The 16,380-nt window shown below is 40.9% G+C and overlaps 1 protein-coding gene across 2 annotated transcripts; it reads right to left on the bottom strand.

Moving 5' to 3' along the window:
- Nucleotides 1–1,872: 1,872 nt before the first annotated feature.
- On the bottom strand, nucleotides 1,873–9,175 carry isl1a (ISL LIM homeobox 1a). Of its 2 annotated transcripts, none has more exons than XM_044364074.1 (6): nucleotides 8,989–9,175; nucleotides 8,467–8,656; nucleotides 7,121–7,380; nucleotides 5,691–5,977; nucleotides 4,868–5,035; nucleotides 1,873–3,172 (listed from the first exon to the last, which is right to left on the bottom strand). In XM_044364074.1, the coding sequence occupies exons 1-6, from the start codon at nucleotides 9,014–9,016 to the stop codon at nucleotides 3,056–3,058; spliced, it is 1,050 nt and encodes a 349-aa protein (XP_044220009.1). In that variant the 5' UTR covers nucleotides 9,017–9,175; the 3' UTR covers nucleotides 1,873–3,055. The 2 variants fall into 2 exon arrangements, with proteins under 2 accessions (XP_044220009.1, XP_044220018.1); XM_044364083.1 differs by having other exon boundaries at nucleotides 5,691–5,974.
- Between the last annotated feature and the right edge of the window lie 7,205 nt (nucleotides 9,176–16,380).

Genomic DNA, 16,380 nt, shown 5'->3' with positions numbered 1-16,380 from the left:
TAGTCAATTTCTATTGTTGTGTATTGTCTTTATGGCAAATGAGCCATTTGTCAATAGTTATAGCTGGAAAATGATAGCCATAAGTATTCACAAATAGAATGTAGTCTTTACATATTCACAATACATGCTCGATTTAAAGAGAGCCCCCTTGAGTGTATTTACCTTCAGAGGGACAATGTTCCTGGAGACACAATTTGGCAGTTTTTGTTTTTTTTTCTATTAAATCAGCAACTCAGTAAGTCAAAAAAATCTTACAACTCTTAGTCAACTTTGGCTGTAAATTCAGTTCCAGGTAAGATGCTGTGAAGTGTGGTTTCTGCAAATCTGAACTGACGTCACTGAGCAAAGTAACAGTCCTCTCGCTGTCTTTTCTGGATCTCAGTGAACAATCTCAAACTTGTGGAAATGACGTGTCTGCATTAACCAAATTACAGATTTTCAGTGAGAAGTCTTAGTTTTAAGGTTTCAGAGGAGGACGGTGAACCTTCAGTTCTATAAACCTATCAGCATAGACATTTACACACACACACACACACACACACACGCAGAAACTACAGTTTTAACAGTAAAGCTTGGTTTTTGACACATCAAAACATTACCTGGTCAGATTTGAGTGTTTTTTTAGAGATATAATATTTCCTGCTTATGAGGTTGACACAGCTCTTACAGATCCTCACACAATAACCAGCTTTATAAAAAGTAAAAATTAAATGGTTGTGGCACTTGCGGGATATTTTTTACATCAGTAGGAATGGTTAAAATGGCAAGCAAGGTCTGTGCAGCCTCTCAAATCTTAACACCCTCATCATGAAATTGTGACTTCAAATATTCTTATAGCAATAAATGTTTGTTATAGCTGAAGAGTAAGAAAAGCAATTTCTGACAAAGTTTTGATGCAAAAAAATTTAAATCCCAACAAATGCATTATTCTTGTAACAAATGGGATCAAAACGTCAGACACTTCCATTCTAAACTAAACATTTGTTTAATATTTCTGTCTATGTCTATCTCAGATGTTTGATGGCCAAAAGCCACAGAGCCAGGAATATCTGTCGGAAGTTATTTCATTTTAGATTTATCTTAAAACACAAAAAAATGTTGTGATCATATAATTGTGCTTGCAGTCACAGCCTAGTCGCCAGAATAAAACGTTGGCAGTTTACGTTTCTGCAAACCACAGACACGTTGAATATCTACGTTTCAACACGTGAAATACGTAGCATATTAACATTTCAACAAAACGTATCACATCAACATTTCTACAAAACGTAGCATATTAACATTTCAACAATACGTATCATATCAAAATGTCAGCAAAACGTATCATCTCAGTATTTCTACAAAACGTATCATATCAAATTGTCAACAAAACGTATCATATCAACATTTCCAAAATACGTATCATCTCAACATTTGTAGTGACGTAGTTCACATGCGATCTGTATGAGCTGATCTTTCCCCCGGGGGGAGGAGGGGCAAATGGATGGTAAGGAAGTTTCTTGGAGGCAAGTTGGAAGTCAGCAGAGAGCACGGTTCGAGACCATCTCGAAACAAATGTCCGCTTCCCGTTTCAACCGACAAAAGCGGGTGGGTGGCGAGACGTCAGAACATGTGCAGCCGTTTTTCTGGCGAGAAAACCGTGTGTTTTTCGTGAGACATCGGCCGTTTTTATTTTGATTTTGATTTTTTATTTTAACTCAAACCAAGACCTTTCCCTAACCCTAACCAAGTGCCTAAACCTAACCAGACCTTAACCACAGCGTTGTTACACCATAAAACATCATTATTCAAAGGGTAGAAATGTTAATGTGCAACGTTTGTAGAAGTGTTGATATGATACATATTTCACGTGTTGAAACATATATATTCAACGTTTCTGTGGTTTGCATAGACGCTCAATGCCAACGTTTTCTTCTGATAACTGGGTTGCCAGTCTCCATTGTGTTGGAATTTTCAAACTCTGTCATGTAAAAATGAGGTCAGATCACAGCATTACAATCAAGATGATGACGTGGTTGTTAACATCTCTTGAATCAAATTCATCTGTTTAAAAATAATCTAATTTCAGAATCAGACTTTATCACTTTTTTCAAGAAAATAAGAGGTCAGCAGCCTTGTTAAGATTAAGCTGTTTTGCAGTATTTGTTCTAAAGCAGGTAGGCAGCAAAAACTGAGACAGCACCTGCACCAACTTGAAAACTAATTAACCACAGCCAACAATCCACCCAGCCATTTAATAGATCTGATGTTCCACCTCGTGGGAATATTCACAAACAAAATCCCTTTAGATACAATAAAACTCTCCTCATTGTCCTATTTTGTAAATCATTAAAGAAAACATGAGACATTAAATTTGCAATAGAAAATCCACAAACCAAACTACAATCTTTTTTGTTTCTTTTTACTTCAGTTAAGAAAGTTACACAAAAGGTGGCAAATTTGTCGACAATAAATAATAAATAATTTTTGTTGCACGGGAACAAACAAACATTTTCTTCCAGGGCTAACTTTAACTTAATTATACACATCTTTGGGAAAGAAAAAAAATATTCTCGGACGGACACTAACTCACACAAATGTCCCACGAAGCTTGTGGCAAAATAGAGGTATACCTTGTTGCAAATGCTTTAGTACTTGGGTCATGATGGAATCGTGTAATTAGATGAAGAAAAGCAGTGCCGTCCCCCTCCAAAGGTCTATTGTAATGATGAGGTGCCTTTACCGAATTAAAAAAAATCACCGGTCATTTTTTATTCAAAGTAGCGCACAGCATTTCGAGAGTGCAGGGTTTAGATTTTTCTCCTACTCAGAGGTCCCATTTATCGATGGAGTCAGGTTCATGTCTTCTCTTTTGGCAAAACTATAACCAGGCGTGTGAACAAGCGGCACCGGTCATGATGACGCATATGTCTGGATGGACACAGGAGTGGGTCGCTGCGGTAAAATCCCATGATTGTCTTCACAGTGTCAAAATACAACCAGGAGTTGTTTGGTGCAGTCGGGAGGGATGGGATGAACAGGGGCGGTTTGTTCAGTCCGTCCATGCGACCTCTACTCATGCCTCGATGGGGCTGGATACCATGCTGTTCGGCGTGTCTGGAAGCTGAGACGACATGGACGCTACCTCGCTGCCCGTCGAGTTCGAACCCGGCCCCCCTTCCGAGAAACTGACCTGCAGAGCACAACAAACAACGGTCAGAAACATCTGGAAACACCACAGAGGAGTGTGTGCCATGGCTTGAAACGCAAATTATTTTTCTCTCCAGGAGGGATGGAGGCTGCACCGAGAAGCTGGGCAGATAATAGCGCTATATGGATACACGCATTTCAAGGATCATACCGCTTCTTCTACATGCTTTAATTCATTTACAACATCATTGCCCAGTACTTCCAAAGCATGCCGAAGGCCACTGCAGCCAATTATTTCACTAGGTATAATTACCCATGAAATTGAAGTTGAAAAGATATGTAACTTTAATTGTTTGAGTTTAATTGTCACATCTGTCAAAGTTTGATTAACAATGATTAATGTTATTAATTGTACATTAATTGCACATTGATTTGTACTGCAATGCAAAGGAACACTAATCACTAATCACTATAATAAAAGCAGACCTGATGTTTGCTCTGATGGATTATCTGTCTTATTGAAGATTCAAGTCTATGCGTCTAATTGTTTCGTAAATTAAAAAACAGTGGCAACCTAGAAGGTTGGAAAATAACATCGAAACTTGTGGGGTAAAAAAGAAAAAATAAACACCATAGATTCTGACCACGAAGTGAGCTCAGCTAATCGGGTAGTAGGAATATTCTGCTGGGGATAATGCCTTAATTATGGACATGTTTTATTTAGCCATAGCAGAGATCTTAACCCTGGTTTTCAACTAAATGAAATAGTTCTCCATCGTTATCTTGGTCCTTAACTAACACTGTTTTCCAAACAAAGTTCAGCTTTCCCCGCCACCCAAGATCACATGAATTAGTTGTCATATCCCTGTCCGTGTCAAACATGCTAATAATCCACTTCTATGGCAGAGGAACGCCTGCAGCGTCCGCGCCTCTACATTGGAGCTAATTTCAGGAGATTTCAGGAGTCTGTGTCATGATGTATTTGATGGGTCACTCCGGAGGAAATAAATACAATGGGATAGAATACATTTATCTCTAAAATTTTAAAAGCCATCAGTGGGCCTGTGGCCTGTTTTCTCACTTGGAGCATCACTGAGTGAACAGTCCCCTTTTCCGAGAGTGTTCTAGCCAAAATACAAACAGGCCTATCTGTAAGAATATACATTTAATCGAAAACTAGTGAACAAGATTTGACGGTTAGATGACTGACATCAGTAGTCTAGGATGCTCAAAATCCACAATATAAACCAATTGTAACGGCTTCATTAAAATGAGCACAGATCTTCCTATTCTGCTCTGTCAAAAAAACAAACAAACAAATAAAACCTGTTCGTATTCTCTTGGGGAAAAAACAACTATTTGCTTTAGACCATATTGGGGGGGGGGGGGGGGGGGGGGGGCATCTGTCCCGACATGAACCCATTCTGTCATTTTAGATGTGATAATGCGCATCTTCATACCAACGGAGAAATTATGACTGAATAACAAAGGAATGGAGAAAAAGCTCCTCTATGGAGGGCCAGTTTCATGAAAAGTGTAAATTGTGGTTTGAATGCAGATCAAATTCCTTAAAATACCTTTCCATACGGATAAAAATATATTTGTCTGCAGGAAGGAAGCACTGAACATCGAATGTTAACAATGCACTGTCTAATAAGCTCGTTGTTGTATATTATAAGCAAATAAATACACTTTAAGAATGCGTTGCTTAATTACTTAGTGAACAAAAACAACGCACCAGTTGCTGGAAGGCCGGTTGGTCGATGTCGCTCTGCAGCGCGAAGTCGCTGAGGACCTTCCAGGGCGGCTGGTAGCTCTGCACCTCCACCGGATTTGCCTGGATGCCGCCATCGTGCCTCTCTGGACTGGCCGCCACCATCGGGGTGCCTGTCATTCCCTGGATATTCTGCAAGAACACCCTTCGTGGTCAGCACCCAGAATATTCCTACACATCTTTCACTGTGGGTGATCAAAGATGATGCAGTGTGGGTGGCTGGGTGTGGTTGTGTGTGTCTGTGTGTGTCTGTGTGTGCACGCGCGTGTGTGTTGGGGGGAGGGGGTCGTCTGAAATGATTCCACCAGTCAATCAGCAGAACACTCAATAAATAAGTAAATAAACAAAGACGTAAATACACAGAAACATGAAAATAACTTACTGGCGCTTTTGCGCAGGTGTGCTTGACATCACAGCTCTGTGTGAGCGTGATAAAAAAGCTCCAGGCCTTCATCATGTTTCAGTGTATGCGCGCATCCCTTTATATAAACATTTGGAACCTTACATCGCCCCTGTCAGATACTCTGGGAAAAGTTAGTGCTGGGGCTTTATAAATAATAGACTACTTTGCAAGCGTAAATAAAGGATACCTTAAATTTACTCAGGGGTTAAACATCTTGATTAACGGTGTAAGAAAGGGAGAGAGTTGCAACATTTAGGGCTTGTCTATTGTCTAAGAACAAAATACATACATTTTGTCCTACTGTAGCCTGTTCATAATCAGCATAATGTGAATATGAAATGTTCAAGTTCAGTCAGGCTGCTGCAGCCTGCTTCGTCCTCTTACCGTCTTGTCATTGGGCTGCTGCTGCTGCAGCTGCTTCATCAGCAGGCTCCTCTTCTTGTCTTTGCACCGCTTGTTCTGGAACCAGACACGGATCACCCGCGGGCTGAGGCCAGTCATCTCCACCAACTGCTCCTTCATCAGGGCATCGGGCCTCGGGTTGGCGTTGTAGCAAGTTCGCAGCGTGTGCAGCTGCTTCTCGTTTAGTACAGTCCGGACCCGGGTGGTCTTCTCCGGTTGTTTGTGGACGTGAGGCCGCAGCGCGGGCTGTCGGGCCGAGATAGGTTCTGCTGTTGAGAAAGGACGGGAAAACAGCCCAGAGAAGGCAACATCAATTTATCTGTCACAAGCCCAGATAAAGATGAGGACAGACTGCTGTATCTGGACGGACAAGTTACAAGATTTATAGAAGAATAGCCATAGCCCACAACTCACGATGCACAACTTTTGCCAATTATGAGTCTGTTTTAATTGTTCTGAAAACTTTACTGGCGTAGTAATAGACTACTTTCCAAACACAATGTTGCTAACATTATAGGCTTGATCCTATTAAAGATCAGATCCAAGCATTTTTGTAAAATAGCCACAACCACATGGCGTTTGTCCATTCTACTTAAAACAGTCCTGAGTTAAATGTCTTCTAAATATGACCACATGTCATGATTTCAGGAGAAGGATTTGAATGTAGAAGAACAGCGCAGCTCTGGTCGACCTACTGACTCATCTGATCCAAGGTCATAAAACCACCAGACCAGATGGAGATACGGCAGGGCAGGCTAGCCTACTCTTTACTAGAGAAAACATCTAACCCGTCACAGACAATCAGAGCATTGTGCAGCATTTCTAGTTTGACCATACGTGTCCCGTATCCACAGCAATGGTCTGCATTTATCCTCCAGCAGTGATAACCTGTATAGGCTATTTCTAACAGCAGCGCCAACTAAATCTAATCTACCGAGACTAGCCTGACTGGTATGTAGAAAAGGAAATCCAAAAGACAACAAATATCTAGGCTACAGAAGCAGAAACCAGTACCAGTCCAACAGAAAACACCAACGTTATGAACACACACAAATATGTACACAGAAAAGCTCCTCTTGTGAGTTATAGCACCAAGAGCAGCTTCTCCGCGACGGAACGGCGTTTAGCCAACATCAAAACGTAGATGAAACATGGCCAGTAAATCACCCTTATATTACATTCTGTGTCTCAGTGCGCCTCGACAGAAATCAGTTGCAATGTGGAATACAAGAGATGCAGTTTTAAAAAGTTATCATGAAACATCTGAGTCTAACTCGGAGAGACAGTTTATGTTTAAGGAGCAGCTGGACAAAATCCAACTACGGAAAAAGGCTTTGAAAAAAGAAAAAGTCGGTTTCAGCTAGCCTTTACCTGCAGTAACCTGTCCTGTCTCCCACTCCCCGGGACTTTACCTGCCATCTGCAGTGGTCTGGCGGGGTGCAGCGGACTGAGCGGGTCTCCGGGGCCCAGGCTGGCCCGCTCCACCACATCGTGATCGGCCCGGCAGAAGAGCCCGTCTTCCCGCAGAGCGAACTCGTCCCCTGGGATTAGCTGCCGGCTGCAGGCCACGCAGCGGAAACACTCGATGTGGTACACCTTGGAACGGGCCCTCATCACGAAGTCGTTCTTACTGAAACCGATGTTGCATTTAGCGCATTTAATCCCATACAACCTGTGGGACAGACAGACAGACAGACAGACAGACAGACAGACAGACACACACACACACACACACACACACACACAAGGGGTCCGATCAGTTTGACTGCAGGCAGCTCAGGCACAAATCTAGCCTAATGATAACATCTATAGGCTGTAGTAACCATAGAAATGACACGATCGATAATTTGGCGTGATAATAACCAATATATATAATAATAATTGTAATTATAATTGCAATCTTAATATTAATATGAATAATAATGATAATAAATGTTGGTTTCCAGTAAGCTAAGTTACTGACATTTCTATATAGATAAATAAACATTATTTGTTTCTGTGAAACGATATTTCCATTTTGAAAAAGCGAGCAATGATGATGATGAAGCTTATTATTATTATTATTATTATTATTATTATTATTATTATTATTATTATTATTATTACTACTACTATTATTGTCATATTAGCAACAGCGGTGGCATTCTGCATAGGCCCATATGACACAGGCCTACCTTGTGAAAATTCTAGTGGTTGTTTTTCTGAACGATGTTATATATTTGTATCGACATTGTGCATTATTTTGTCATAAGTTGTAATCTAATAATTATTCTCGTGTTGTAATAACAACCCCAAATCAGTGAGTAATGTATAGGCTGTATGATTTAAAAAAAAAAAAAAAAAAAAAAAAAAAAAAACTCAAGTCAGGATGTTTTTTTTAATGATTTTGTACATGTCCATCTGTCACAAAGCAGGACTTATAGGATGCTACGCTGATCGGAATCATTGATTAAAGGCCTGATGTGCATTGTTACAGGTTTTTAAAATGCATGTGATGGAAACATAATAGCCTACAATGGCATACTGACATATCTTATGAGGATGCACTACATCAAGTTGTTGTAGCAATAAAGATGGTTAATCACAATATTTAAAATCATGTTAGCCCACTGAAATCAGAACTCCTTGTGACTTGAATCTGTCCGAATATTCTCATGTAAATATTTTACAATAATAATTCCAATCGCCATGCAGCTCCAGCTCCGGTCGTGTATATCTGAAGGGGGTCGTCCCGTTCGTCCCGTCCCGGCCATCCTACCTGATGTAGTCCCGTTTACAGTAAGTCTTTCCGTCCCTGACGAAGCACGTGCAGGACTCGTCCAGGTACTGACTGCACTCGGCACATTTGAGACAGGCGGCGTGCCACTCCAGGTCCGGGGAGACCCGCAGGATGTACTGGTCGTGGATCTGGTTCCCGCAGCCAACGCACAGAGACACCAGCCGCTTCTCTAGAAGAACAGCACGAGCAGGACACATTACACACACTGTCCACAGCTGTTCGCTGATTAAAGTAGACTCATCCAATAATGTACCAAATGGCTTTAAAATAATATGATGATGATTATTAATAGGTTATTATTATTATTGTTGTTGTTACATTGCCTGAAAAAAGTCTATAGCAAACATCCGTTGACTTAAAGCTTTTCTGACACTTCTATAAAATGCAGTATAGGCCATGAAAATATGTTCTGTATACATTCATCACAATACAACTAAGTCAACTCAAGTTGGGAAGAATTTAGTTCCAGAATCGCATCCCAACACCGAACGAGTGTCTTACTTTTCGGCGGATCCCCCATGTCTCCCATGTCCACAAAGTAAGGCGATATGAGGTCCACTGTCACAGCGGGCTGCAGCGCATGGAAGCCTGGATGTGTCCTCCGCTGCCGGGCTGCCGGGCCAGGGGCTGCGCTGTCCAGCTCGGAGAGGGAGTGTGTGTGTGTGTATGTGTGTATGTGTGTTTCTTCCCGGTGTGTATAGAGCTCTGATCCTGACAAGCGGTGGGGTTGACGTAGGACAGCAGCACGTCATCTGCATGAGCAGCTGATTGGCTCTGCCCCCCCCCCCCCACCACCACCACACACACACACACACACACACGCGCGCGCACAAACTGGAACACTTAGTGCTGCAAATCATTTGTTTTTCAGTTTTTCTTGCCATTTTCTGTCTGTCTTATTCCTCGGTCTGCTGGTGCTGACTGGGTTGTTTTTTTACATGGTCACATAAAGGAAAACATACACTTCATCTGTCCCTTTTACTGGACATGGAGCAGGCCATAGAGGAAAATTCCTGGACATGCACTCCTGAACATGGACATATAGGAGTATATGGACTAGTACCGATTAAAGGTTTCTTTGTGCTGCTGACAGATGGAAACCTTTTATCGCCACAATGTGAACTTTTCATAAACTCAGAAAACAGCCTTGTTTTAAGCTCAATGACAAGGCGTTTTTGAGGGAATGCTTTAAAAGCGAGCCTGAAACGTTTTGGAGAATTTTCTAAACACCTAGAGGAACATCTAATCCTTCAACCTAACGAAAAATATCACCAAAACGGCAAAGTTGCAACGGTTTGTCAGCAGAGATGGTGTAAGCCCTGAATCAGAGCGGTGACAGGCCAGGCCCCGCAGCAGCAGCTCTGACACACACCAATACGCCCTCTTGTGTTAGTAATCTACTAACGCCAGAAACACACAGCAGGAGCAACAACAGCAGCAGACAGAGAACACCCACAGCATGTCTTTTCAAACAGACTTATGGTTGAAAGTAAAAGGAATATGTAGAGTCTGAGCAGTGATGATGAAACAATGAAATTAAACTTTGCCGCCACCGGCAGACAGCAATAACTGTTGTTTTTTTCTTGTAGTCTAAACACAAATGTCAGTCTTTATAGGTTATGTGTTAAAAACACACTTAAACCAGAATTAAGTGATGTGTCAGACTTTCTTGCCATACTTTTATAGTCTATTTTCTATGGTGAAAAGTTGACAAACCTACTAAATTATTTTTATCAAATTTTATTACTGCCATCCTTACAAACTGATGCTATGCAACCAAATGAATTTAATGTGAAAGACTAATCCAAATCCAAAACATTTCCAAAGATACTGAAAGAGATATGTATAAAACGATGCAGAAAGCTTCTGGAATATTTCCATTATGGTGCAGCCATAAAAATATGGAGTCTAGATGGGCTCCAATAGCTATTTGATATGTCTCTCTGATTGATTATTCGACGGACTGTAGATAGAAAAAATGAACTTAAAACTGATAAAGTTATAATCTGTTGTAAGATTCCCTTGTAGCAACGCCATGTTACGCGTCGGAATATGTTGTCAGGAGGGGCTGCCCAAGAGCCGTGCATGCGCACGACAGTGACCTGCGCGTATTAATGTTTAGAAAAAAACAGCTGATATATATTTTATTTTCTATAGTCAAATCTGACATTTGTGTGAGAATAATATTATAGATAAATAATATAGATATTATCCATATGATGGATGAAATATAAAACCTGTAACAAGCGCAGCTGCTATTGATTTGGTTTAAAACTGCAAAATTTAAAAACAAAAGATCTTAAACATATATTATAATAATGATGATGATGATGATGATGATAATAATAACAATAACAACAACAACAACAACAACAACAACAACAATAATAATAATAATAATAATAATAATAATAATATGTGGTATGTTATTATTCCTCATGAATCAGCACCTCCTCAGTACTTTCTCTGCGCACAGCGTGTGGGTTAGTTGTTTCTCTGTGCACACAAGGGTACAGAGATTCCGTTTCTACAATATGAGAAAACGCTGGATTTACAGGACAAAATACCACGAGACAGTGTAAATTCTGCATAAATACAGCCTCACTCTCACGACTGGACGCCATGTCCCTTTTCTCCATTAGGCGTGTTTTTAGTGCTCAGGCTACAGTAGTGTTTGTAGTTAGCTTGTTAGATTATTAGTTAGTTCTGTGATGATGATGAACTGTAATGATCTTACTGCTCAGCCAAATGTCAGAATCCATCAAACTAACTGATGACTCAAGAAATATTCTAACTGTTGTAATAAAACGTTGTTTTCATTGGTAAGAGGGTCTTTCCCCTAAATTCAGTTCTGCTCCTGAACAACCACTTTGACTGGTCCTCATAGAGATTTTTGGGTAACAGACCAGTGAAGCTTCACTGAGTGGTGCATCAGGGCCTCATGTATCACAATTAAACTAGAAAGCTTTCACAGACCCTGGAGTGAAAAAAACACATTAAGGACATATGACCAATGCATAAAACAAACCAGACACAAACAAACAAAACAAAACAGAAGAAACATGCAAATTGCTTTGCTGTTGCTAATTGAGGCTGCACAGATTGATTTCACCATACCAGAGCTGGGTGATACATCAGTAGACTATCTTATCGTCGAAACTGTCCTTACCAGAAGAAGCACAACATTTAATTTTTTTGTTCAAACACCTTAAAGGTTATGTGTTTAGGTTTTTCTGTAGTTCAGTTGTCTCAGGAATTATTGTTTTCTGAAGCACACAAGAGCACAATTTACGTCCAGTGCAAACTTTCAGTGCCAATGCAGGAAGTAGCATGTTTTTAGGCAGAAAGACAGAGTGTGGAGGTTGAGATGATCGGGATTGACATATGGGAAACTGAAGTTTATGTCCTGTTACAACTTAATGTTTGTTTGTTTTTTTTTTAACTGTAATCATGATTGTTTCCTAATCTTAACAATGCCATTGTTTCCATATTGTAAAAAAGAAATACAAAACATAATGTAGGGTTTTGCAAAATTGTGCAATAGAAATGTTTTATCTGGCAAAAACTTTGGAATAATGCCTATCTGCTCTCAATAATAAAGGTAAAAGTAACACAACATTTTCATCATCATGGAAGTCGAGTGTCGTTCTCATTATAATCCAAATATTCATACCTATTTGTCAGTATCATCCAACTCATATGGCATACTGCTATATCCTAATCGAATAAAATAGAATAGAATAGAAATGAGCAGAAATAAATTTATCAAATATTTATCATGTGCCAAAACCATCATATTTGATATTTGCTCATGTGATTTTCAGATATGTCACAAGTGAAATGTAAGACACATATATTCACCTGTAATGTCAAATATGAAATAGTATTTCACACATGAGAAACAGGCAACTTAACTCTTACAAAAGAGTAAATGAATGTGAGTTCATCATATGACAACTATTTAATGTGTGAACATTTTGCACCAGGCACACAAGGTTTTCAGACAATTCACGTCATTCAGTGAAAAGATTAATTTAAATTTGGAATGATTCATTAATATCGTGCACGGCACTATAACTGTGCTGTAATTTTTATTCTCCTGCTCCACTGGAGCAGTTGGGATTAAGGGCCTTGCATAAGGGAACTTCAGTGGTAATGAGGGAGGGGTAAGCGCTGCTTTTTCACTTTCCCCACCCAGATTTATCTTGCCAGTCCGGGGATTGAACTGATGACCTTGCGGTGAGAAGCTCCCTTCTCCAACCTTTAGGCCACCCCTGCCCATAATAATAATAAGAATAGTAATAACAATAATTATTATAATAATTATTGTTATTGTATAGCCAGTTAATGCTGCTATGAGTGGTTGTTCAGGCCATGAAATGCAGGTCTGTGATGGGACACAAAATCCAGTCTCCTGCATGAAAGTCAGATGCACTTAATCCACCACCCGTCCTCCATGCTACTTTCTTCACTGGCACTGAACGTCAACACTGGACATAAATCTTCTGTTGCAGGGTAGTCCGATATGATTCCTTGGGATACGCGGCTGACCTATATAGACTGCTAACAAGAAAAATCATTCATGTCTGGATGTTACTATTCAAGATATGTGGGAGTTTTTGCAGGCTCTCATTAGATAATGAGCTATTGTATTGTCTGTGTTGTTGTTAACATATTAATGCATGAAAATGACACAGCAAAATTAATTCATGAATCCTTGTGAAATAGGTGGTGCTGGAAGCTTGGTGATCTAGAGTTTGTACCATCAACTCCTGTCTGATGACTGCAGATGCTGCATCTCTTTAGTGGAGTAGTTTATACTCCAGCACAGCAAGGTTATAGAAAACTGGATGGTGTGACACAGCTAATCTGGTTGCTTCCTCCGTATTTGACTTGCTGGGTCTTTGTTCCCTCAAAAGTCACCACTGGCCAGACCAACGATGGATTACCAACTGTGCAAAGCACAGCAAACTTGGTGCAAAACCGCACAATACAAAGAGAGGAGGGGGTACTGGGGGTCAGTAGGGGCCCTCATTTTTGCCCAAGGGCCCTCTAGTAGGTGAATCCCATGGATGTATAAAGAGAACTGGATACAGCATCGGAGGCAGGCCAACGTTCATTCCGATGAAAGCTGCTCAGTGGCGCATGAAGTCAAAAAAGTTCAACTTCTTCTGCATTGCCTCCGCATTTGCAAGCAAGCGCACTAATGACTTTTGCCGGCAAAGCCAGCTACTTCCTGTTTAGCCCTCCAGCTAACTTGAATGGGGATAAAACAATTCAATCATGTAGCTCCTCTAGACTTGTGATCGGACCGAATGGATCAAATTCTGATAGTGAGACAAGTCATTTTGCAGGGGCTGTGATGCTCAAAAAAAATTATCCACTGATTTAGAGACGTCTCTTTCACAATGTAAGTCTATGGGAAAAAGTCTTTTTGGGCCCAATAGCATCATGTGATGCTGTAATTACACGGTTTTGCTGCTGTGTCAAATTGGCTTCACTGCCCGGCGCTGTTCCCAGGGGCTTGGTGAATCCAGCTTTGGTTCACACAGTTTGCATTTGGTCAACAGCAAATGCAGATTTTGATTTCCTCATTCAGAGGAGGAGGGGTGGATGGAGGCATTAACTACGATCGTCCCCTTAGCTTAACCCTGTGGTTATTATTGTAGCCATGACAATGAAGGTGGCCTAACCTTTTTCTCTAACCTTAACAAAGTGATCATTTTAACCCAAGCCATGATCTTCCCCTAAACCTAACCAAGTGGTTTTTGTGCTTAAACATAACCAGACCTTGACCACAGCATTGTCACATCATAAAACATCATTATTGTGATTTTGAACAGTTTTGGAAAGCACAGACACATGATGCTGTCCTGCTGATTACTGCCGATAGGGGCGCCAGATTAGAAAATGTTTCTATGTGTTGTTCTGAAGTCACATGGTCAAACAACATATTTGGGCGTTTAATTTGGATACACACACTAGTATGGTAGCTTATGGTTAGCTTTTTTAAAAAATGCTATTTTGAACAAAGGTAATAATTGGATTATTTCAGCTGCAATCACATATTCATGACCATATTGTCTACATGCAAACTTAATTGTCTTCTCATTTATAAAGCACACATAAGCAGTGCTGCAATTCTGCGATCTTACATTTCCACAATTCTGTCTTATGTTTAGAATATAAAAGCACTAACAAGCTGGCCTTGACCTGAGTGACCTCACACTTTGTGCTCCTCCCTCCCAGTCCTCCTCATCTGTCAAGCCCTTCACTGTCCACTCAGGACTGATTAGGACATTTCAGCAGACAGCCACAGTCACAGGCGTAGGCTGTGGCTGATGTCTGTCCTGTCCAGTGGCAGGGGAGGAGAGCTGCCTCCCCTGGGTGCCCCCTGTGCCCCACAGACCATATGGCCTGGCCTGGCCCCTCTAGATGGGCGAGCTGGTCCATGGACCACCTGAGGCAGCAGGAGCTCTCATAATCACTGGAGACAAGAGCCACTTGACACCAGGCTGACAGATGGTGCTCCAGCACTGCTGCTGCCCCGGACTGCTACTGCTCTTTGTGTATGTGTGTGTGTGTGTGTGCGTCTGTGTGTGCGTGCATGTGACACAGAGAGAGAGAGAGAGAGAGAGAGAGAGAGAGAGAGTGTGTGTGTGTGTGTGTGTGTGTGTGTGTGTGTGTGCATGCATGTACGTGTGAGAGGAATAGAGAGAGTGTGTGTGTGTGTGTTCAGATTGAGGCACAATAAGGGCGATGATGTGTCAGGGGCGGTTAAACGTGATGGTAGCAGCGCTTCTTCCTTTGTCTCGAGGGCAGCTGTAGCCCTGGGCCATGACTGCAGGCAAATTTCATCACATGTAAGGAGCAGAGGCTAAACAACAAATGAGCACAACACTGCTGAGTCCCACCTAAGTATACTGTCAAAAACTCAGCATTGACAGTTGCCAGTTTTGAAGGTGTTATTTAGATCAAAATTGTTCATTCAAAGTCAAAGCAAACTCGTTCATAAATATATTTTCTCTTCTAATTTTTGAATGACAAAACATCAGTATTGGACGATTGTGTGAAACCCATGATTACGTCTAAATGATGTTCTTTAAAATTATTACCTTCGACAATATCTTCACATTGTAAAGGTAAGGGACAGATTTAAGGTTAATGAAAAGGTCAACATGCTAGACACCTATCACCCACATCACTTCATACTTTTCACCATGCTACATAAAGGACACACTACTTCCTGAATTTGGAACTCGACATAGGCAGTGAAATTGTGTGGTGCTAACTGTTTGCCACATATGCTTGGCTACATTTCACTCAACATGTTCTTGGCAGACAGTTGGCTATCAGTCTAAATCAGTGATCAAAAAAATTAACCATTGACAATGGACATGTCCTATTGGCTTGAGGTTTTGAAATGCACAATAGCTATCCAATAGCAAGAGAGAAAAAAGAGCCATGGTCTGCGGTAGGGGGCTGAATACAAATACATTATTCGGCAAAGCACAAATGGTAGGTTTTTTCTGGATATTTGTTTCATACAAATATTTAAGAATTATTTGTTTTCGGGAAGAAAAGAAAAACATGTCAAATACCAGCATGCAGGTTACAAAGCTATCTCAGTCTCTCTCCTCTTCTCCATTGTTACGTCTATCAGGTCTCAACAAGGGGAGTCACATCCACCTGCTACATGACACACATTTCCTAATTTGGACATAACCCTCTGAGTTGGGGGTGTTCCCGAGAGATAAAGCTGACACATGCAAAGTGCTCCCAAGGGACTCTCCATAACCTGTTGTTCTCCTTCTCCTTTCCACAAAGTTAGGTTACAAAAAATAGGGAATAAATGAAAAGTGCAAAGCAATAATGGCCTTTGAAGTTCTTCCC

Source organism: Thunnus albacares, chromosome 2, assembly GCF_914725855.1.
Source record: "Thunnus albacares chromosome 2, fThuAlb1.1, whole genome shotgun sequence".
In the NCBI taxonomy this organism is placed as follows: domain Eukaryota; kingdom Metazoa; phylum Chordata; class Actinopteri; order Scombriformes; family Scombridae; genus Thunnus; species Thunnus albacares.
Note: the sequence above shows the minus strand (reverse complement) of the source record. Positions and strands in the feature narration are given on the sequence as shown.